We start from the raw sequence: 23,738 nt of genomic DNA, 5'->3' as shown, positions 1-23,738 counted from the left end.
CCTCAAATCTCCCTACCGGTGGAATTATTGATGGCCGGAGTATAGCTTACAATAGGACTATTTTGGCAAAGAAAATGGCACCTGTGATTGGCAGGCTCATGCTGCCGGCTCGATATCATTGGTTTTATTGGTTGGTGTACCGAGTGAAAGGCTGGGCCCACCTGGGCACTGTTGGCTAGATTCCCCCAGGTCAGTAAAGAGGCATAAACATGCGGTTGATGTTGGCCACCTATTTTATGTGCTATATTCCAATCTTCCAAAGAGTATAAAAGGTAGCTAAAATATAAAGTGCTAGCTCATTCTGCACGATGAATGGACTCCATGAAATAATTTCAATCATAAAGCAACTTCAACGCCAAGTCTTGATCGAAAATGTTGCGACCTCGAGCCCCATATGAATGTACTTTGTACAGTTCTATGCAAAATCTATAACTATCTATAATCCATATACTTGATATGATCTTACAAAAATAAAATAGTATTTTCCAATTGCGCATTTCCTTGGTGAATTTAATAAGATTATTTACAGATTTTTAATACTTGGTATGCCACTCGTGGACCTCCACGCCGTAATTACTACTTCCGGTAGTTCCTAGTATGACCTCCGGAGGTCGGGAATTAACCGGATGACATAATCTCCCCCTGGTAGCATCCATGATACCTATAAATCAAACTCTAGATCTAATTAGCTCTTAAGGCCCTATCTTGGCTGCACCCGAATGTAGCGGTTTATTACAGTCCCGAGAAAAAAAAGAAAAAAAAGTAGCCGATTGGACCCACACCCGCGTTCAAAGGTGTTTCCAAGCGTGTGAAGATTTGTAATTCCTCACATTCATCTTTTGTACCTCCTTTAGATAGGTCTTTTCGCCACTACTCTCTATAATGAGCTATGTGGCAAACATGGTCATTACCTATGTAGATTAGATATTGGCAGGAACGCCACCTGGGCAGCGTATCCATACCCAATTCATATCTTTAGGTTCATTGGTTCGCGTCTGGAAAATTAACACGCTAACCCCAAGACAACCATGCCAAGCGCACCAACACTACCCAGTAAACACAAAATCTAGAACCTTGGAAATTATGTATCATTTGTATGACCTGCCCATATAAAAGATACCTCGGCTGAATTTCTCAACCCTCGGATCAGCTAAATAAAAAGAAAGAGTAATATATAGGATTAGTTCAATATATATAATGTAAAAGAAGGATGATATTTTGGAAAGACACTGTGCGTATATATGTAAACCTTGATTGTATGTGGAAACATAGATGCTTTCTTTCCAAGGTTCTTTATAATGCTTAATATTCCTTTACCAAAGTTTGTTTACTTCATTTAACCCCATTTACACTGTAAACATTTTGTGTTATATCTATCTCCCTAACTACATATGTATCTAGAGGGACAATAAAATGTACATTATGACTACATGTACTCAATGCTATCTTGATGTACCTTTTATATAGATTTGCTCTACAAAAGATACCAAGTCCTTTCAACTTACTATCTGTATAGAATTTGCTGTCCGCGGAGGCGCACCAACACAGGGTGTGTTTGGGGCTTGGCACAATTAGGGGTGTTAGTACTCGTACGCTTGGCACAGTTACCAGATCGCTTCTAGCGTCTCCAACTCTCCGGGTCATGGCTATCAGCCTTACCTTTAACCAGGCTACCTAGGTAGCAGTCTACTGCGATCATCTTTATCTAGCTTTGTTTCATATCATATTTACCCAGCATTAAAGCCATAAGAAAAATGGTATGGGTATAATGAGGTCAATTAGCTATTCACAATGATGACATCATATGCTATATATATATCACTAATTCAGTTGGACTTTATCTCTGTAATCACAGCAAATAAGTGCAAATATGGCACGAACAATGAATTGAGTCGCATGCTTTACGTAGGTAGTCAACACATTTATTGTCAGATTTATACCAACTCACCTAGATAAGTAGGAACTGTCAACGCCAAGACCCAACAAACAGCAGCCCAGGGGGCCATTGACATCAAATGTGGGGAAATAAGGGCAATATGTACTGAGTAGATAGGTACATGTAGTATTCTATTGAGTTAAGTGCAAGTTACAGATACATGATAGGTCGAGCTTTTATAATATCGTCATAGCCCATTTCTAGATCGATGACGTAGCTCTGGGGGAAGCTTCCATCATCCTGCCGATCATGAAATTTCCTGTGTTTCCCCTCTAAATTTCTGGAATTCTCTTTCGATTCCTTTATTCTCCTGGTGATGATGCTGAGAAGGTGCACTCGTCTTCTACGTTGTACAGTCAACCCAAATAAATCTTACAACTAAGAGCAGAGAAAAGTGAACCGCGATTTATTTCCTTCCCTCCACCAACCTTTTAAGATGGCTACAGGTCAGCCATCTAAGGCTCCCCAGAGCCGTCGGGTTGGGGAGCATTGGAGCGGTGCTAATCCCATTCCGACCATTCATCACTTTATGGAACATATCGACGCCGACAAGAAGGAACGCGATCGCAGGATAGATGAAGAAAATAGAGCCAAGAAAGAAAGGGCTGCACGTGCAAAAGCGCAGGGAAAATATGGACAGCAATCAGAGCAAGCAGACCAAGGGGATCAAAAAGAGGGGGACGTTGTTGCTCATAAGCCACGCGAAGTTTCTCAGGCCAAGATGCGTACCGTGACAGACCCTACCACGGGTAAGGACATCGGTATTGAAGATCAAGACGAGACATCCATGGAAGCTGTTAAGAATCCAATGGTATGTGGGATGATGCCGAACAAATTATAAATAGAATCTAATCCATTCGCAGTTGACGGTTCCGAATGCAAATATTGGGAAACCCACGGTGAGTTGGCTTTATAGATTATCGTTCGGTAAGCATACAACTAACATGTATCTCAGAACGTTCAAACAAGTGCCGACCAGGATCTTGCAGAGTATAAAGAAAAGCAAGATATTACAGCACCCCCCGATCCCATCGCCGAAGGCACGACTTCCGATGTTCCTATTCGAGGAGAAAAGACAAATGTTCTATTCCACCCCACGCCAACTGTCTCATATCAGCCCATGTTTGATTCATTACAAAAGCGTGCAACGGGTCTTTGCATTGGGATACCTCTGGCCATAATTGTAATAGGGCGGATGTTCGGAGGATCTCTTTGGGGCCTTATTCCCTTGGCCGCATGCATTACGAGTGGCGTGTGGTTATGGATGCAGGAAGTCATTCGCAGCGGTCGGGCAATGGAGTGGAGCAGTGAGCATCTTCGTGGCCAGATGGTGAGTTTTCTATCGTATGGTCTTGTTGATGGATTAAAATGCTGACTGTTCAAAAGGCTACTGCCAACCTCCTTCCTGAATCTGTCGAGTGGCTGAACAGTTTCCTCGGCGTCGTGTGGGGACTTGTGAACCCAGAGATGTTGACACCTGTGGCTGACACAATCGAAGATATCATGCAAGTCTCTGCGCCCAAGGTTGTAGAGAATGTTCGAATCGCAGAAATCGACCAGGGCAACAACCCGCTCCGAATTTTGAGCATGCGGGCTCTTCCCGACGACCATGTGCAGGATTTGAAAGAAAACATCCGCGAGGAAAATAGAAAGAACAAGGATCCACAGGAAGCTGCTGCTGCCGAAGAAGGAGGAAGTTATTACAACATGGAAGCCTCTTTTGCCTATCACGCAAAGCCAAGTGGACAGACTGCCTCATCAAAAGCACGCAATATGCACATGCAACTAGTCTTCTATCTGGGCATTCGAGGCTTATTTGGCGTGCCATTTCCTGTATTCGTGGAGCTGATTGAACTCGTCGGAACCGTCCGCATGCGCTTCCAAATGATGCCCGAAGCACCGTTTATGAAGGATGTGACTTTCACTTTAGTTGGCATTCCCCACGTCAGGGCTGGCTGTATGCCAATGTTCCGAACGGGAGTGAATGTCCTGAACTTACCATTGATCTCCAACTTTGTCAACTCCGCCATTAGTACCGCATGTGGCATGTTTGCAGCTCCTAAGTCAATGACCATGGACCTTGGCATGATGTTGACAGGAGATGACATCCACAAAGATACTTCGGCTCTGGGTGTGATGTGGATTCGCATTCACCGCGCTGTCGGCTTGAGTAAACAGGATGCTCGTGGCAGCGAGGGTGGTGGCAGTGATCCATACATCAATCTGTCTTTCTCGAAGTATGGCAAGCCCATGTATTGTACTCGTGTGATTACGGATGACCTCAATCCAGTATGGGAAGAGACAGCCGCCCTTCTTGTGACACCAGAATTGATCAAGGCCGATGAAAACTTGAGCATCGAGCTTTGGGACTCTGACCGCAACACCGCAGATGATATTGTCGGCAAGGTTGAGTTACCTATCCGTGAGATGCTTCAGCACCCCAGTCAGATGTATCCTCAGGTCTCGAAGCTTCAGGGTATGGACGAGGGCAGCGAAATGCCTGGTCAACTGCATTGGGAAGTGGGATACTTTGGGAAACCAAAGCTCCGCCCTGAGCTGCGTACTGATGGCAAGAAGAAAGACCTTCCTGCAAACCTAAGAGGCGATCCTACTTTCGAAGACGAGAAGGGAGCTATCAACAACGAAGAAGAAGATGCCGTTATGCATACACCACCTGATCCAATATGGCCTAGCGGTATTGTGCACATTGTTGTGCACCAGATCGTCAATCTTCAGCTTGCCAATATCAAGGGCAGCGATGGGAATCGCAAGGGCAAGGAATATGAGCCGGCGAAGCCATATGGTGAGAACACAGAGGAGCAGGGTGATGACCTCCCAACGAGTTACTGCAAGGTTATGTTGAACGATCAACTGGTACGTATCTGTAAATACATATCCCTCAGCTCAAAGCTCGCGATACTAACAGCATTTTTTAGATCTATCGCACTCGGGCGAAGGCTGTGAGCTCTAATCCTATCTTCAATGCAGGAACTGAACGATTTGTTCGCGACTGGCGCTCAGCTATCGTGACCATTACCGTCCGAGATCAGCGCTATCGCGAGCATGACCCTATCCTTGGCGTTGTCCCTGTCAAGCTGTCCGATATTCTTCAAACCAGCTCACAAGTGACCCGATGGTATCCTCTTGACGGTGGTATTGGGTTTGGACGCATCCGTATTTCTCTTTTGTTCCGCCACGTGGAGACAAAGCTACCAGCTCCAATGCTTGGCTGGGATGTTGGCACCTTTGAATTTGCTGGACAAAGTATCACTGCAAAGGACTTTGGCCGACACACTAAGATCAAGCTGCGCACCGGTGGGAGCGTTGGAAAGGTCACCCGGCACAAGTGCCATTTGCAAGGAAATGACGCGGTATTCGATACCTCCGACAGTACTTTCCGTGACTCACTGCGCATGCCTGTGAAGCACCGATACCGCTCCCCGATTGTGTTCGAGTTCCATAACAAGGGCAAGCGAGGCGCAGCAGGGTACGCTATTTTATGGCTCCAACATCTTATCGATAACGAGGAAACGGACATCGACCTTCCTATCTGGACGACAAAGATGGGTGCTCGCTTGACACAGAATTACATCACAGAGGAGAATTGGAAGGCCAAGCAAAAACCTGGGCTCGAAGACTTAACGGTAGTGGGACGTCTGCAATTCCGATGCAAGTTCTCACCGGGAATTGACGAATCGCACGAGCATTTCGTGGTTGACAACGACTCCCGTGAGACCTTCGAGACTTGGGAAGCGTGTATGTCCCAGGGTGTTCGTACCCGCACTGTGCAAATTGAAGTTCCTGCAGAAGTGCAGGAAAAGCACGAGCAGTCTTTAATCGATGGACGGGATGTGTTGAAACAAGCCTCACCCTCTGAGCGTCAGCGTTGGATTGACCGCCAAGGCCAAGACTGGAGTGGTGCGTTTGGTCAAGACCCGCGTGCCTATACTGATTCCATTGGGCGCAAGGTCGCCGAGCCTGGCCGGGACCAGCCTCGCCATGACCCGTACACACCTCCCCCACTCAAGGGCCAGGCTCCTCATCGAGCCAGTCTCCAAAGTGAAGAGGACTACAATGAGGACACCTCAGAATCAGATGATGAACTTGAGTCCTTATCTAATGGACCCTCAACAATTAGCGGGAGTGCTGGGGCTGGGGCACCTTCGTCACAAGCTAGTATGAGTACCAGCCAGATAAACAAGGCGAATAAACACAGTGAGCAGCGACAGCAGCGAGGTCTCATGCAGTGGCGGCCTGCGCGGAATGCTGCTTTTGCCAAAGATGAGGCCAAGTATGCGCTTCGTAAGATCAAGAAGAGGGTCGGAGCAGGCGGCCTCACTGGTCGTGAGCCAGATGTTGAGACCGAGACTTAACGACTTATGGCATTTTCCTATTTTTTTTTGGTGTTTTATATGCATTTGAATGAATCGACTGTATAAAATGTGAATATCCATTATTTACTGTTTAAATCACACGAATTATTGAATGGTCTAACTTTTACATGCGAAATTCATATGAAAGGTACGGTACATCTACCACACATTTTATCAGACTATAATTTTCGTAACTTCAGGATTTTATTTCTCGTTAGATGTTTTACTGTTTATCAAACTCCAGGGTATCATACAGGTCCTCTAATTGATTAAAAATCAAGAAATAATTCTTAAGAATACAAGCTATTGGATTGGGCTGTTGCTCTATTACATTGATGCTTCAGTGGAGTAGCCATATCTTCTAAGTTGTAGCACTTGAGAAGCTTCTAGTAATTCTCATCATTTCCTGGATATATATGCTGTATAGCCTGCGGGCGAAAATAGCAGGCCCAAGAGGTATAAGAAAGCAAACAAAAGGCGGCGCCCGTCAAAGGAAGCAAGTTAACTGAGGATAAGTGATGGTAAATAGGAATATACAGATTATTACTATGGCTGCTTATGCGGCTTCTGTCCTTGACAAGGTATATTTTGGACGTTATAGATAGGGACACTTCGATATATGTTCGGTCACTCGCTGTTTTGCTTTGCGGTGCCTTTATGAGATTGGAAAAAGCGCATATACACCAAGAGGATATAATGCATATAAGATAAGATGCTAAAACAACAGCCAATGAAAAACAGAAAATAGAAAATTAGGGCGCATATGCGCCCAAAGCCACCGGATAAACCAAACAAGCGCCTCTATACAACATGATTCGTGGGTAAAATAATATATGCATCGCCGTTATTATGCAGAAGAAAAAAAAAAGAAACGGGCGGGGAAAAAAAAAGACATCAGCCATAAAACCATGAGCATTGCATAATTAATGACCGGATGCAAAGTCGGTGGATACCCGAAGAGAATCCGACCCAAAGGTAACCTGTGCCGATTGCAATAATGAGACATTCTCGGGCCCATTGTTCGAGGCCCTATCGACAGGCCCAAGGGTCCATTTCCATTCCCTTCGACGCTTGGCCCGACCCTGTCGTGGAGTCTGTGGTGTAGACGATCCATCAGCCTCAAAGCCGTCTAACAGTGCCACTGCCCGAACCTGGCGCTCTACGCGCATTGTGCGGCGCTTCTTGCGCTCGGTCTTGGAGAGCGAGGAGCCGCGCACGGTTTCGTCAGCGCTAGTGTCATCGCCTGAGGCACTTCCTGATAACGATGGGCTGGAATCAGACTCCTCTTTTTCGCCTTCGGGCTTAGAGGTGGCGGGGCGTGTCTCAGGTGGGGTCTTGGTGTCTGCCTCGGTCTGCACTGCCTCCTCCGTCACGAGATCGAGATGCTGCGCGGTATAGCGCTCTGTCCGGATCTCTTCCTCCAGTGGGTATCGGTAGCTGACTTGTTTCTTTGCTGGGAAGAAAACGCGACGCGAGCCTGGGCCGTTGGATCCATTGCCGCCCGCTGATATGGAGCCTGATTGTCGACGGGTTGAAGATTCTAGTGGGGAGTTGCGTAGAATGCTGCGCACTCCGATGGGTAGTTGGTAGGGGCTCCGGTAATTGAAGATATTATTGTTCGGGTGTAGGATATAGGGGGAGGATGGCTTGTTGTAGCGCGTAGATTTGGAAGGGGATGTTGCGGAAGATGGAGATGTGACTTCGTAGGCATTCTTGAAGGTATTTCGAATGGTGGGAGATGCAGTTGGTGCCGCTGCAAAGGAAAACGATAGGCCGGTGTTGGAAGTACCGAATGTGCGAGGGAGCGCGGTGGTTTGAAGGGTGAGTTTTGGTCGTGAGGTTATTGTAGTCGTGGCATCTGGCGACAGACACGACATATTGAAATTTAGCGAAGAATCAGAAGAATAAAGTATGTATGCGTATCATCGAAGATCAAAGAGAAGGGGGAAAAAAGGAAGTGGAAATATGTTTAGCGGGGTTGAACTAAGAATAGAGGAGGTTGGCGCTTGGATGTGATGAAAGATGCATGTCACTTTTTTTCCAGGGAGATTAGGTAGATTAAATTTTCCTTAATGAGAATATTTTAACATCTTAACGTTATTAACATATATATATACACTCCGATAGTCCGAAGTACTTCGTAAAGAGAGCAGGAATTTCCAGTCACAACTCCAGACTCAAGTGGATGCGTAACTATCGACGCCACTATCCATACTATTTTCTCTTTTCCCAATTTAGTATAATATATCTAGTATTTTAATATTTAAATAAAATCAAGATCGAAAGAAAAAGATATCTATAAAAAGAACAGGGCCCGTGGGTCTCCGATCTACAAAGTACATCTATACGGTATACGTGTTGGTGGCGAAGACCTAAAAATGGTATGCTACTCCGTACAGAGTACTCTATAGAGAGTACAAAGTACCTACATAATGTATGTACGGAGTACATATGTAGCAGTATAAACCAGATTTTTGGTATTTTCCCGGTCGGGGTGCCGCTTTATGAAGGTAGTGTCCTGAGTATTTCACAGCACAGGGTGATCACCTGGGCTACCTAGGACTAGAAGCAGGAAGCAGCACGAGATTTATAACTCTAAGAGTCAGAAAAATCTCGGATTTAGAGACTTACAAATAGGGAATTCAATATAACCTCTGAATTTAAGATCAGAGGGAAGATGAACGAGCAAAGCTAGAACAGAATTTTGATAAGGGAATATGGGTAGCAATAAAAACCAATAAGAAGCCTTGAAAATGGAGAACATAGTACTCTGTATACAACATACGGAGTACTCCGTAGAAAGATGTTAATTTGTCAAAATCTTGTTTTTGGAATATAATGCATAACATTCCAGAAATAAAACATAACTGGTTCCATAACTCAGTTGGTTAGAGTGTGGTGCTAATAACGCCAAAGTCGAGGGTTCGACCCCCTCTGGAACCACGATTTCTTTTTTTGTCCTTTCTTTGCTTTTTGCTACTTTGTATTCTTCATCTCATTCATGTCCGTATTTTTGCTTATTATTCAAATAACAAAGGTATATTTATATATATATGTACGATACTCTGTAGGGAGTATCGATCATAGATGCAATTTGTTCTTTTCATGTCAATCAAGTCTAGTATATAACCAAACTATATAACCTGTATATGACAGTGTTGCTTGTTGAAATGAAAGTGTGTAATTGTCAGGTAATAAGTACAAAAGAAAAGCAATGATAGACATAAAAAGATCTCAATTTCATACAATTATCTAATGAACGTCTAGATCTTCAATTGATGAAACACTGAACGTTGATGCCAGGAAATCACCACAACTTTCAGTTGATGAAGATTATCTTTGCCGGGTTACCAGTTTGACATGGCAACGGCACCCTAGGTTGGTATTGGTGATTTGTTATTCTTTTCGGTTAATTTTGAGTTGGATATGAATGGCATCGTAGCTTGAAGAATGTCATGTCGCACTATATATATCGGAGCCTGGAATATCTGAGCGTAGTGCTTAGGTATAGTGGTCTTTTTGGCCTAGTGTGTAACTCACCAGCCCAGGGGCCGGTTATAGCAAAGAACCCCACTTCATCCTCGTACGAGCGTATGGATGCTGCTCTACCAGGGTAAGTGGGCAGCACTGTAAAACGCGAAAATCCATTTTGGAGCGGATCAAATTACATAACTATGCTTCGAAATGTCATTTCCGCGTCTCTGTAGTCCTATCGACCAGCCCCAGCATATAAGCCTTTGTAGGCCTCTATGGTAACTGGAGTCCTATTAATACAAGTAGTTGCTCCGAACTTGAACTTCTTTTTTCAAAACATGGTCAAAGATACGGTTACCTGTGATGGAGATATCACTTATGTTAAGAAATGCCTAAAGGCTCTATAGCGCCTTTTGTAGCCGTGATATTCTCTCTGCTATCCTCGAAGACAGCTTCAACGATGGCCTCCACGGCAGTAGCCATAGGGCCTGGGTAGATTGTGCTCCTTTAGGATCGATTGTTTTAGACACATTCTACTAGGCCTGTGGAGAAACCTCGCTGCGTAAGATAGGTGTTCGACGATTTCTCTTATATGATGTTGTTTATCTGACCTAGAATAAATGATTATGAATTGGTCAACTTCATATCGCTATAGGTGATGAGACATCACTTACCACTGGTCGCATGTCGACGAAAGCCTTCATTGTCAAAAACCAGCTTGATGATTGAATCACTCATCCTGATGCAAACCACCTGCTAGTTGTAGGATGAAACATGGTGGAGTGCAACAGGAGTTAAAGAGATGGAAAAGGTAGATAAAAAAGAATTTGTTAAAAAAGATATACAGTTGCAAGGGATTCTTTTTACATAGATAAGAGCTCAAGGAAAATTGTTTGTGAAAAAGTGCAAGGAGTATGGCAGATGATAAAGCGTGGGGCTTCAATTGGGATTTCTACCACTCACCACCATGAGCCCGGAGAATCTAATATCTAGACAGCTAACATCGGAAAGAAGATCCACCTGGGTACTCCCGAGGCTTCCTTTACTTTTGTTCAGATCCGCTGCCGTCGGCTCAGCGAGAGGCGCTCTTTATTAATCAACAACAGGTCGCAAGGGTCGCTCCGCTAGCGAATTCTTTTCAGGTCTGCTTATTGTGCCTGGCTTTAACCTAAAGGACTTTTTAGACTCGCTGTATGCTTGGTTTGGCTTCCTGAGCCTCTGCTACCCGTTTATTCCCAAGGAGCCATTCTAGCAAGACTATAAATTCGATGTAGTCCTGCCCCCCTCTTAGCTATTACATACCGCGGCAACAGATAAGTGGGAAAACCAGTAGCTCCTTACCGTCTCGTCTGTGAAAGGGCTTATGAGGACTTAAACTAACAGGGCTGCTACAAACGCAATGCGCCTGGAAGATCTCAAAGCGATAGCCCTTATCATTGATTTCAAATACTACGGTAGATAACTATACGGGATTTAATCGATACTAGAAGCTGTTTATGACACCTGATTCTGTTATGCCGATGACTCTGTAGTCTCGCAATCAAGGACTAAAGGACTCTGATCCTTCTATGACATTAGCAGATGCCGAAGAGCGCTTTGCACTTCTACACTGGTATATGTATAGCCTGGATTCTTTCAAGTACCTTAATTGTAAAAGTATCTCTCTTATCTTAAATCAAGCCTTAGATCTAGCAAAGGATTATCTGAGATACCAGGCTAAAGGCTAGCAAACAAATTCCTGTCCGTCATGCAGTTTTATGGGCTCTTGAAACCAATTTTTATTTGCAAATCGATGATTGTGTCGCTGGATATGGCTTTAAGGACAGAGCCTAAATTCGTACAAAGGCGATGGCTCGCCGTGTGAGGTATAAAAGTAATATAGCTGCGCTCGAAGCAGTCGACTTGGCTAATATGATTAGCGTGGTTTAGGGAAACAGGGCGCCGAAGACGCCGAACGAAGCCCGTTAGTTGATATTGCACCATCTGTACTGCGGGATATTCATGCCAGTGTATGCAATTGAGTCTGTTTCTACGCCGAGGGCCCCTCAACACTACAAACCCTGAATATAGACACAAGTCTTGAACTCGAAAGCCATCTCCAAGCTTCAGGGGTAAATACTAAGAGATGAAGGGCAGACCTTGCCGAAATGGGAAAGACGCTTCGGGGTACCGTTGCCGCAGCTCCGTCTCATGGAGATACGGAGGAGATGTTTGAGCGCCTTGATGGCCAACTAAGTTTTTTTCTAGGAAGACTAGGTCGATTATTGCGAACTGAAAGGATGGCTAAGTGCGCACTGTACCTTAAACCAGGGTGTTATCAATAGTCAAGCTCAAGTATGTTTACTCAAAACCCTGACTAGATTGACGATCCCGTTATCCCGCACTGGCGCAGGCTGTCTCCATTCCTAGTGATAGGTGCAAGCTGAAGTGGTAGGAAGTTTGTCGCAGGAGTGAATAGACTAGTAGAATAATTCTTGCAGCAGGCTTGGGGTTGCTTGGATATAAGGAAATGCGCATGATTTGGGGGGGGGGGGAGATTGCTATTTGGCTAATAATAATATCCAATGAACACCCTACTTCTTCCTTGTGCTGCTACTCGTGATAATGAACTAGTCCATTGGTTATTCTTTTCGGCCATTTCTGTACTCGGATCTCCGAGACAACCAAACAAGGAGAAAGCAGAAAGTAAGCATTGCGGACAGTAGCCCTATGCTAGGGCTGGTTTAAATGTTTTTTTTTTAAATCAGATTGCATAAGAGAGAAATGAGTGTGATAATTCAACGGTGAAATTAACCTTACCAATCGATTTCTAGGCAAGCAATTATTTCACGGCCATTCAACCGGTCTGACCTAACAATTTGATTTATCTAGTAGTCATATTTCAGATTTCGGAGCATTTTGTGTGTAAAAGAGTAGATGCGAACAACTGTTTACTTCAAACCCCGGTTGAACAACGTTAAGATGACTAAACTAAGCATTGGAGCCTTTGACTACCACTTTCCAACTGCCTCGACCATTAATGTCATATTATTCAGCACTCTTATGCGTGAGCGAACCATAGACTTCTTCAGAAAGAAGCCCTAGTTGAACCCAGTTTATCAAGCAAATGATCGCACCATTTTTGTGTTCAATAACTAGCTGCACTCGCAGTAGAAAGTAGAACAGACCCAAATGACCTCATTACTCTGCGTGTAATAGGCATCCTCAATTTAACAGAACAAATTGTTCAATTCGTCGAATCAACCATACACTCTAGATATAATTGAATTTCTCCTACTGCTCGCGCTGGGTTTGTCACTTGCATCAGATGACCCTAATCGTCTTAGCTGATCTTCGATAAAGGAGAGCTATATCGAGTTCGTAACACTAGAGTTCTCTAAGGGATATTGCCAAGAGTTAGGACGTGGAGGCTGGTAATGAGGAAATCGGAATTCTTTCAGCCGTCTTGTCTCTGGCGCTGTTAGACTGTATTTCAACTCAACTTTGGAAACATGTGCCAGACCATGACTGTCAGTTCGGACTTTTTTTTGGCGCAGTTTTCGCTTCTTGTCATTGCGTTGCTGCTGCTCTGATTGAAGATCTCTCCTCCACCCCTCCTTCCCCCTCCTTCCCCCTCCCCCGCATGTCGAGCACTTTACGTACATAGTACTTACTAGTTATATGTACTTGTTCAAATAATAAAGATGAAGAATATAGAGTAGCAAAAAGCAAAGAAAGGACAAAAAAGGAAATCGTGGTTCCAGAGGGGGTCGAACCCTCGACTTTGGCGTTATTAGCACCACACTCTAACCAACTGAGTTATGGAACCAGTTATGTGTTTTGGAGCATATTGTGCATTATATTCCAAGATTGTAGTTTTATCATAATTTGTACCCAATCAAAAAAATACATTTAATCTATCCATAACTATGGATGTATCTAACTACTACCTATAAGCAACTAATAGTACCCCCTTTTAACTAAAGTCTTTAGATTCTTTCCTTAAAAGAGGATGAATTAAACTATATAATAAATGCTATTACTAGTCCCTGAATATAATCTTTCTACTTAATCCAATTTTATAGCGGTATAGACATAACCGGATCATCGACCAGACGCCGTCTTTGTCGCAGGTATCTGTGTTCAATGACCCGGTTAGAGAGATTGGTAGAATTTAAAAAGATTGAAAAAAAAATATAATGCGCTGGTTCCAGAGGGGGTCGAACCCTCGACTTTGGCGTTATTAGCACCACACTCTAACCAACTGAGTTATGGAACCGATGATTCTTGTCTGGGAATTTTAAGCATCAAATTCTGATGGACTGTTAGATCACATGATTGCATGTGAAGTTTGTCGGTGCATGAAGCCCGGCATACCGGAGGATTCATTAATCCTTCATGTTTTGTAATTAATATTATGTAATCGAGGCTTCATATAAATTGTACCCGGAAGCCGATACAGAAATACAGAGAGTTGAAACCCATTCATTGGACCCCCTATTTTACAATACCACTTGTTCCAACAAAGTTCAGACACCCTAAATTTCAGGCATCAATGGAAGTGGGGCCCCACATGGTTATTTAGTATGTATCTCTTTTTCTCTCTTTTGCACGTCCTCCTTCTTTCTTTCCTTCTTTCCCCATCTTTAGTATGTTGTTGAATGGACTTATTACTACATTAAAGTTTGCCTTATCACATTATACTGAAGATCCTTATTACGAAGTCCTACACTGAGAACTGGCGAACTGCACGTGCTTATACGAATGTATATAGGTCCCGGTATCAATCTTAGTCCAGCACCCACCTTCCTGATCCGAATGAACAGCACAGTAAGCCTTTGCCATTGGGTATTGTAGGTGCGAACTGCACTGCTTCGAGGCGCTTGGTACGCTGCGGCAAGGCTATTTAGACCCCCCTTTTTCATTGAATTCTATCTATAACAAACGAAATTTAACAGCAAGTACGATCTTAGCAAGTGCAACATTTAAGTTTCGACTTCGCTCGCCGCAAATAACATCATGACTCAACTTCGCGCCGAACTCAGTGCCGAATTCGCTTCCACCATTCAAGCCCTCCAAAGCGAGATCTTGACTCTCTTACAGCAATCAACCTTTCGACAGCAGGTTCAAGTGCAATTTCAGCCTGGCTCGCGCTTACCATCATCCTCACATCGAAACAACCGCAATCCTACCTGCAGGTTCCGGCATCCACAACGTAAATATAATTCTCGATCAACTTCCAGATGTCGCTGTGTGTACTCCGTACGATAAATAACAAATCAGGTTCACCAAGCTGAAGATCGCCTCCTTTCGATTGAACAAGACCCCGACTCCCTCACTATTTACATCTTTATGAAGCCAAAGGTTCAAGTGCAATTCCAACACCGCGCTTCCGAACCGGCTATCTCAACAGCTCAACCTTCAACGGACATACTCCAATTTCACCAAGATCATACACAGCAGCTCGGCAGCTATAGCCACAACCACTCGTAGAGCAACAATGACAACAATGACGATGCGATAGACCTAAATACGGTTAACGCTAACGGCGGTGGAGCACAATACAGAGCTATAGTTACACTTAAAGCAAGCAAGCGATAATGATAAAGATTTCGATGAAAATTTCAGCGAGGATGAACACCAACACAAATGATGATTAAATTAACTATACTATCGAAACAAAAATTCAGAAAAAAAGAACTAATCTGGTTCCAGAGGGGGTCGAACCCTCGACTTTGGCGTTATTAGCACCACACTCTAACCAACTGAGTTATGGAACCTTGGTGGCGAAATTTTTAGTCTCCGGACTTATAACCTCGTTATCGTAATCTACATAGGACGCATGCAATATAGTAAGTACTATGCTTTGTGTACTCCGTATACGCCAACTTACTTTACTCATTTATTTGCTTTACTTTGCTTGATTTGCTCAGTAAGGCGATCGAGTATTTAGCTATCTCTCCTTGCCTTAATTCCTTTCCTCTCTCTCTCTCTCTCTATCTTTAGTTATCTTGAAACGATGCACCCTCTTTTGATGCTTCTTGGTTCTTTTTGTAGGCCTAGCACATCACACCGGTAATAAGGCCTGTCTAGGTGTTATAGACAATAAAAAGAATGCCCCGAGACTTGAGAAAAAGTAAAAATGAATGAAAATTCATCCAAAAAAGAGAAAGTGGTTCCAGAGGGGGTCGAACCCTCGACTTTGGCGTTATTAGCACCACACTCTAACCAACTGAGTTATGGAACCCATCTATAACGTGTCCGTGATGTTAGTATCTTGAAGAAAGTAAAGTGTATATAAATTAGCCTCCTAGGTCCATTTAGCAAAGCATGAGTTCATTGGTCTTCCCTAGTCTCAATGAGGAGGCATCTTTCATAGAGCAATCATATACCTTAGTCGGTATTAGGATGGCTCTTTTGCACCTTCTTCTATGAGTCCTTTCAGGGCGTAAAGTAATATACCTTAGAATGCATAACCCAGTGTGATGCTAATGACATCCAAGTCTCATGGCCGAGAGGTGCATTGGTCTTTCTAGCCGCGAAGGAAATGGCTATAATTCGCCTTAATTGCGTATGGCTATAAATAATCTGGTAATCCAGAGGTAATTATTATTGTCCTATGAGTGTTATTTATGTATCAACTATAACGTTCAGCTACCCTATTGGGTTGAGCAGTATATAAAGGAGTGATCTCGAAAATTATGCCTTCCTCCTTGCCCTAAGGGATAAAATCGTTGGATTATCCCGGGATAACGCATATTCTGTAATTTTATTCTTTTGTAGAAGGCGATTATCTTCGGAGAAACGTTATCCTTGCTATTGGCTATCATGCTATGACCGTAGCAAGTAGTATTATCAATAATTAGTCTCTATATCACTTTCCTATTTGGTCTAGGAGGCTTTAAAGGTTGACTTTTAATGTGGAATTTGTACGCTATATCTTATGCCCTGAATTGGAGGTCTCTAGAAATTTGTAGCTTTGATTTCGCTAAATGGTAAGTTTCACAGTCGATATCAAGATTTTCTGAGAGCTTATCCTCTGTGCCTACAATTTCAACATTCTTTGTGGTCAAAGATGCCTTTTTCTTGCTAGTATAAACGAGACGTCGATGCACCTCTATTGTAGACAGCGCTTGAAAAGCAAATCTCTTATCAGCACTGTTCTTGACCAGCCCTTCATTACCCGAGAGTCCGTTATCGGTGATTCGGGGGTGAGAATGTAGCTATTACCTTCAAATTCTAAGAGATCAGGTAAATGGACATCGATGGGAGATCGCCTATCCTTTTCCGGTAATGGATTAACGATACATGGAACACCTGGCCGTCAATCAATATGGGCAAAAATACTCCTATTAAGATCCTTTAATTTCTTGTTAATTATTTCGTACACAATTTGTAGGCTATTGACCAGATGTTCAGTGGATAGTATTCTTCCTGATATCGATGGACTGTAACATCCTTTGATTGAAACAGTATTGATACCTCTATCAATTGTCAATTGAACAATCATTAATCCAGAACCTTGGGTAACAACTCTCTCGCCCGTGTAAGATTGATAGGTATATGCCCTCGATAGATCTTTAATTTGCTTATAGGTGTATAAATCACTAAATCTAAAATACGGTGAGATCGATTCCTGCGCACCTGGGCTGAGTAACTATCTGTTATCGACAGTTGCATCTAAAGATATTAATGGCTATGCCAAACCCATCTTAGTGGTGCCTGTCTCTGCCTCTTTGGCGTTCATTTAACATTAAATCCTTGGATTCGGGATCTACGTACGTATGATAGATTCTATCACTAAGATAGGTACATTTCCTTGTTATATGAGGACTAGGGCGGTAGTGACTGTAATTTCTATGCTCATCATGTGTTAGTTCTTGCTCACGCTTGTGCTTTGTATGTTAATGGATTAAAATGCCCCTCGGGTGAATACCCTAGAGCCCTGGCCTATGTGTTGGTGGTGCTTAGTTTCTCTCTTCAAAGACTCCTTTTTAGGAGTTCATGAATTTGCTGGGTCATGGGTTATAAATTCTGTTTTCGCCTTAGGCTTCCTGCTGGCTTGTGGAGCTGTCCTGGATTGTCCACTGTTCTGTCGAATATGATCTGATTCGATCTGCAATTTTCGACAGATTCTATTGAGTATATAATAGTGACTGACATCTTTGTCATATTTGTCCTTCAGATCCCCCTCGATGAATGGTATTGATGGTAATTCAGATCCTGGTTGATTCAATATCAAGACTAACGATGACAAAGGAGCTGGGGCGATACTAGATAGATCAAGACTCGATCTCTGGCTCTGATACGTAATGATGAATTCTTTGGCTGAGCTGAAGCTCGATCGCTTTATGTTATCTAAATTATTAAGTTCAAGTTATAACTGATTCGCCTTGTGATCGCCACCTATCATCTTCCTAAGCTCCGTGACAATGTGATCGGCGAAGATCTCGTCTATATTGCCCTGAAACGCCTTGAAACAGTCCATCAATTCGCTGTCAATATGGATATAGAGCCAAACGGCTACTATTATGGACCAATAACACACTTCTTATATCTCGTGTCTGTCGTGGGGGGTCTAGTGTGTTTTTAAAGGGTCGATGACTCGCTTGATTCCCAGGGGGGAGAGGATGAATCGCACTGTATCGAACCAGCGCTCGAAATTCTTATTAGATTGTCCAAGATTATTCATCTCTTGGAATTTAATATAATTATTCTCTGGTAATTCGAAGGCTTGATCATCCAGCCCATAAATAATGAAGAAAGATATTTGTTTGATGAAAGATGATGATGAAAGATGATTGTATTAATAAAAGAGGCTATTCAAAGAATTATGTAAAACTATGCAAGGCTCTTTGATGAGAGATCCCCTGATGAGGAAAGACGGAGGCGCAGACCCCGTATTCAAAAAGATCAAGGCTGATGCCCTGGATCAAAGGGTTAAGACCCTATTCAAAAATCTGAAAGCGTGATGGCTAAAAGAATTGAACCAATAAAAGAGGTCTCATAGCCTGTAGGGATCATGAAATCGAATCAATATGGTGGATTAAATGAGCGATACCTAGAAACTAAAAGACTAAACGACTAGGAGGATCCCTTGGGCATGCACCGAGATCTTTATATAAAGGCCCTAGGCAGCAATGAGTCGCATGACCCAGGAGATTCAACAAAAAGCATTCTACTAATAAGAGAGCAAAAGACTACATAACTATATAACGTGTTTCACAAGCGAATGGCCACCAACAAACCCTCATAGTAAATGTGATGTTTTATATATTTACATCTCAACAACAACATTCTTCTTAGGTCTTTTTTTTCTATCGGTGGCAGTTGATAGAGATTTTGAATTCCATATATGAATATTAAAGAAATTAAAATGCTATAGTATCACGGTGTTGAAAACCAACTTGTTGGGAACTAAAAATATACATTGTAGAAAACTATTGCTGAGATATCAAGTTGTAATTTATCACATTTTATGTGTTTTGGGATGGACTACTGCTATGTTACGTTAAATAACAAAATAACAAAAAGAATATCAGTACTCTGTAGATTGATTAGAAAAAGAAATAAATAAATGAATAAAGATTCTAAAGTAGAAGAGAAAAAAAAAACAAACGTGGTTCCAGAGGGGGTCGAACCCTCGACTTTGGCGTTATTAGCACCACACTCTAACCAACTGAGTTATGGAACCAGATCATGTGATAGTGCCGCGAAGTTAGGTGTATCAACGTTTTGCTATATCAGTATCTAGACCTCGTTGGTAGAGGGTTATTGTTGACACTGTAAAAACGCCCATGACCCAAGCGAATATATATTCTTATACTGTCTAGGCCTTGAAAAGTACTGCAGTACCAAACAAATGTTGGTACTGTTTATCAGTACAGTAGGTACTAGTCTACGGTACTTCGCCATTTGTAGTATTTTATCATAGTACTGTACTATTGAAAGAGGAAAAAACTAAGCTATAGGAAAAGATATGAGAATGCTAAACAAAAATTATAGATAGTATCAGTGATGCAGAGCTTCTTGCTTCCTTACTTTCCGTCTCTCGCTTTGTTTGGAATCAACACGTTATATATTTGTTTCTACTTCTCATTGAAACAAGTCTATACCGCGCCCGCAACACACCCAATGCGTCTATCTAAATATCTCACAAGGATATAATGAATACCCCTAGTGTTAAATCTGTATAGGCTTACATGGAATATTTTTAGAGACACACAAGTGCCTGTCGCTTTTTGCCGTTTCTAAAAGATATGATTTACTTGTTGATGATGTTAATACTAAGATTGATGTAAATGCTCTACCCACTGCTGCGACCAAAGAAAAAATTTCTGAAGAGACAGTCCGTATTCAGGTTGTGAGTTGACTGCTTGACGAGTTTAAGGATAACTTTGACGACCCTCTCAGTGAACCTTTTGGTATGGAAGAAGCATGAAGAATATGTATATGTGAAGACTATATCGATGTTTTCTAATTCTGCTTAAAACGGGCACAGCGGTAGCCCTCCAAATTGAACTAAGGCCCTTCCGTTCAAGCAGCTAAGGAGCAGAGAGACTAGGATTGGAAGGTTTATATCGAGGAGCTATATCGGCAAGCGAAGTGTGGTGTCCGGAAATTTAGTATCTCTCAAGCATAGAAAAAAGCTCTATTCACTAGGTTGAGAGGAAATTACTCGTTTGAAACAGCAGGCAGAATGGAGAATGACAGCGGCCTTTCAGCAGCTATTGAAGCCAACTCACGACTCAAAAGTCCAGCGCGACAGACCTAGATGGTCTTGGAACGAAATTCCGGTGGCTTTGATGCGTAGATAGAAGCGAAACTTCCACGTCCCCTGGACCTCATACGGGTTGATTGACAGATTTATTCCGAACATCTACTCATGAAAGTCAATGGGCTGGAGCGGCATCCTACTGTGGACATATGCGCAAAGCTTGAGAATAACCTCACACCTGATGTGAGACTGGTCAGCGATGGGGGACTGTTTTCCCTGGATGGGTAAGTGGATTTCTTGAGATTCACGGGATTTTTCCGCACTTTCTAATAAGCTCTTGGCCAGAGTACCGTCGATTAGCGGAGATATCAAAATGCTGGTATTTATATGTATATTCTCTAACCCCCGCATGATCCCCAGCATTTCTGCCTGTACGTTGGCCAAGCAAAAGTCTTGGGAAACAGGATAGCAGATTACAATGATAGGCTATATCGCAGAAAACATCCCAGCCTTCATTGCCACGTTTGAGATTCGCAAGAAAATATGTGTTCTGAGTTCGGTATACTTGCTATATTCAACAGTGAAACCGAAGGACAGAACCTACCTAGATATGAAGAATGTCTACTAAACTTTTTAGAGATCTGAATGGCTTGTTTGTTCAGAACCCTCACTGCCAAGGATCTTGACACACATCTGCCTCCATCTGCGGACCGTTCATCCACTGGCCGCTATCTCAACGTCGTACCGCCTATATGGCAAAGGCTCTATGGCGAGAATTTACCGGCAAGGAGAGAAGTTTTTGACCGAGCAGGGCTCGAAGGACTTATACGGTCAGATGACCCTGCCGTTCGATCATGGGCGCGATGAGCTACAGCTTCGGTATCAAATCGAATCATTGGCCTAATATGATGTGCAGCCTCAGCTCATGCTCTGCCTTGCTCTACCGCTTTACCAACTGGGAGATGACGTGCCCACCGTCGGTCAGATACGTGAGGATTTGAGGCAGCTATGACTGAGCAACCTCATCATGCAGCAATTGGCCGAGATAAGCCCAACATTCTCCGATCACGGCAAATGAGTGGTCACGGCGGTGACCAAATAGGTTGTAGCAAAAAAAAGAAAGCACGCAACCATTGGTTAGCCTTTCCATTGTTGATACTTGGCTACGGATTAAAATTAGGACCTAATATTTGGTGGCTCTAAATGGAAGATATTTCGTTACTCTTACATATATAGCATGTGGGATATTGGAATTATTCTTAGAATGATAAATGGCGAAACTAGAGAGCCTGATGCCGGCGATAGGATATATGTTTACACAGACCTTGAATTGTCTTCTTAGGTGTCATTCTATCAGCTTTCCAAATATTATGGTATGAATTGGTATTCAATAATTCTTGCTCGTATGAAGGCGGCACATTTGTATGATAGGACAACGGAATTAGTGATAATACCGCAAAGTAATCACATAGGTAGGCTGTTTTGATAGAGAAACAGATGTATCCATCATTCTCAAAGTTTGGCTAATCTGAGTCTAATGCCCTACCTACAAGATTAGAATTTGGCTTAGATACCGAAAATGATGGACTGTGTGCTTGAATGTGGAAACCCTTAATATATTTTTATCACGCAATTATGTGCCCCATATAAGGGATAGCATAGTAAGTTCCTTATTTCCGCAAACGCCGCCGAGGCCTGGTCTTTTAGAACAAGATGATCATCCCCATTTGAGATAAGTGCTTCAACAAGAGTCTCCCTCCCGGTGTGTACAAAACCGAGATGCCGATAAAATTCCAGCTCGGACTTGAAAGAGAGGAAGTTGCTTGGTTGTTCAAGACCAGAGGCTTGTTAATTCCCTATTTATCTGGCAAAAGATCATGGCTCAAATATGGCCTATCTACTTGATCTTGGCGCTAGATCTGTATAGCTCAAAAATTTGCTATCCGCGTACAATGGCTCAAAAAGGCCGTTGACTACATACATATCATCAAGATTAAATTCACTAATACAGGCACCGTACGTGAATGGCAAAGGCACAAGGTACCATCAAGCCATATACCCACGTAAATCCCCCAGAAGGTGCAGGAAAACCTTACGCGACTGCATCAATATGACATGAAGTCCAGCCGGAATTGGTTTGGTTGATCTTGAACAATAATAAGATAGGTAGGGACTTGAAGCAAAAAAAATCAGATTATGGTTCCAGAGGGGGTCGAACCCTCGACTTTGGCGTTATTAGCACCACACTCTAACCAACTGAGTTATGGAACCAGTTATGATTTATTTCTAGAATATTATGCATTATGAGCCAAAACCTCTAAAACCAGATAAAATCACAGCTTATAGATCGATTTGCAAACCGTCCAGTTTCAATTTGAACAAAAATACTCCGTACTCCGTAGGGCTATGCTAAAAGAACCCCTCGGGCTATCATTCGGACCTCTTCTTCACTCGCTAAACCTATTGAGGCCTCTTGCAGTAATTGTATTTCCAATGCATTCTGCCGGTACCAATGCATAAGTGTGAGCACTCAGGTCGCGCTCACTGAGTACTCAAGACTACGCTCAGTGAGCGCACGTGACATGCTCACTTTCTAGCCCGAAATTAAAGGCAAAGATAGACAGAGTTTAGCCACATGAGATGTGGATCACTTGACAGCGATCCATGGATCTATGTATTCTGTGGATGCTAGCGCCAGCAACTAAAAATCCATCTAAACCATTTTTTTGTTGATTAAATGTTTTCTTTTCATATAGTCCCGGGGAGATCACCACGTGTGAAAATATATGGCTTAAGCCTTTTGCCCAATTTAGCTATTGCTAGGATGATTTTCATGGGGTACTTAACATCCAGTCGAGCTATAAACCCGGCGAAAAACCCCCCATGGATAGTCAATCACTAAATCTTCGCAAGAGCTCCAGCTCACTGTCTCTTCTTATTCTCTTCTCTTTATACTTCGTCCCAGCGTATTGATGTCCGTTTCCAATCCTAGATCATGGGTATAAAGCGCCAGACTTACGATTTAGCAAGGGAACGGGGCCGCGCGAGGCGCAAAGAAACTAGATTCCAACCAGAAGCCCACCGAGCGGATGATGCCACACGTGGTGAGTATAAACGTACGATGGGTCCAAAGCCCTTCACCAACAGTACGGTGAGCTCTAGATCGAGTGAGTAGCCTCGCATCGCTTTTCCCCAATGTCCATGTTTGTTGACTTCTTAGGTTTCTAGTTGAAAGTGAAAGAGTATCTGATGATTATAA

At 42.9% G+C, this 23,738-nt stretch overlaps 4 protein-coding genes across 4 annotated transcripts; 3 read left to right on the top strand and 1 right to left on the bottom strand.

Moving 5' to 3' along the window:
• Positions 1–2,372: 2,372 nt before the first annotated feature.
• N7479_002218 (C2 domain protein) lies at positions 2,373–6,309 on the top strand (the record flags this gene model as incomplete). Its single annotated transcript, XM_057249915.1, has 5 exons — positions 2,373–2,747; positions 2,800–2,835; positions 2,892–3,266; positions 3,323–4,810; positions 4,873–6,309. 5 exons carry the CDS (start codon positions 2,373–2,375, stop codon positions 6,307–6,309), a joined length of 3,711 nt encoding a protein of 1,236 aa, XP_057114347.1.
• A 923-nt stretch (positions 6,310–7,232) lies between these two features.
• On the bottom strand, positions 7,233–8,186 carry N7479_002217 (uncharacterized protein; the record flags this gene model as incomplete). The annotated part of the gene is made up of 1 exon (XM_057249914.1): positions 7,233–8,186. The coding sequence occupies one exon, from the start codon at positions 8,184–8,186 to the stop codon at positions 7,233–7,235; it is 954 nt and encodes a 317-aa protein (XP_057114346.1).
• A 6,595-nt stretch (positions 8,187–14,781) lies between these two features.
• On the top strand, positions 14,782–15,037 carry N7479_002216 (uncharacterized protein; the record flags this gene model as incomplete). Its single annotated transcript, XM_057249913.1, has 2 exons — positions 14,782–14,977; positions 15,006–15,037. 2 exons carry the CDS (start codon positions 14,782–14,784, stop codon positions 15,035–15,037), a joined length of 228 nt encoding a protein of 75 aa, XP_057114345.1.
• Positions 15,038–20,647: 5,610 nt separating this feature from the next.
• On the top strand, positions 20,648–21,383 carry N7479_002215 (uncharacterized protein; the record flags this gene model as incomplete). The annotated part of the gene is made up of 3 exons (XM_057249912.1): positions 20,648–20,763; positions 20,825–20,858; positions 21,117–21,383. 3 exons carry the CDS (start codon positions 20,648–20,650, stop codon positions 21,381–21,383), a joined length of 417 nt encoding a protein of 138 aa, XP_057114344.1.
• Positions 21,384–23,738: the final 2,355 nt, after the last annotated feature.

Source organism: Penicillium vulpinum (genome assembly GCF_028829585.1).
Source record: "Penicillium vulpinum strain IBT 29486 chromosome Unknown utg000001l_segment0_segment0, whole genome shotgun sequence".
Taxonomy (NCBI): Eukaryota; Fungi; Ascomycota; class Eurotiomycetes; order Eurotiales; family Aspergillaceae; genus Penicillium; species Penicillium vulpinum.
This window is presented reverse-complemented; position numbering and strand designations above follow the sequence as displayed.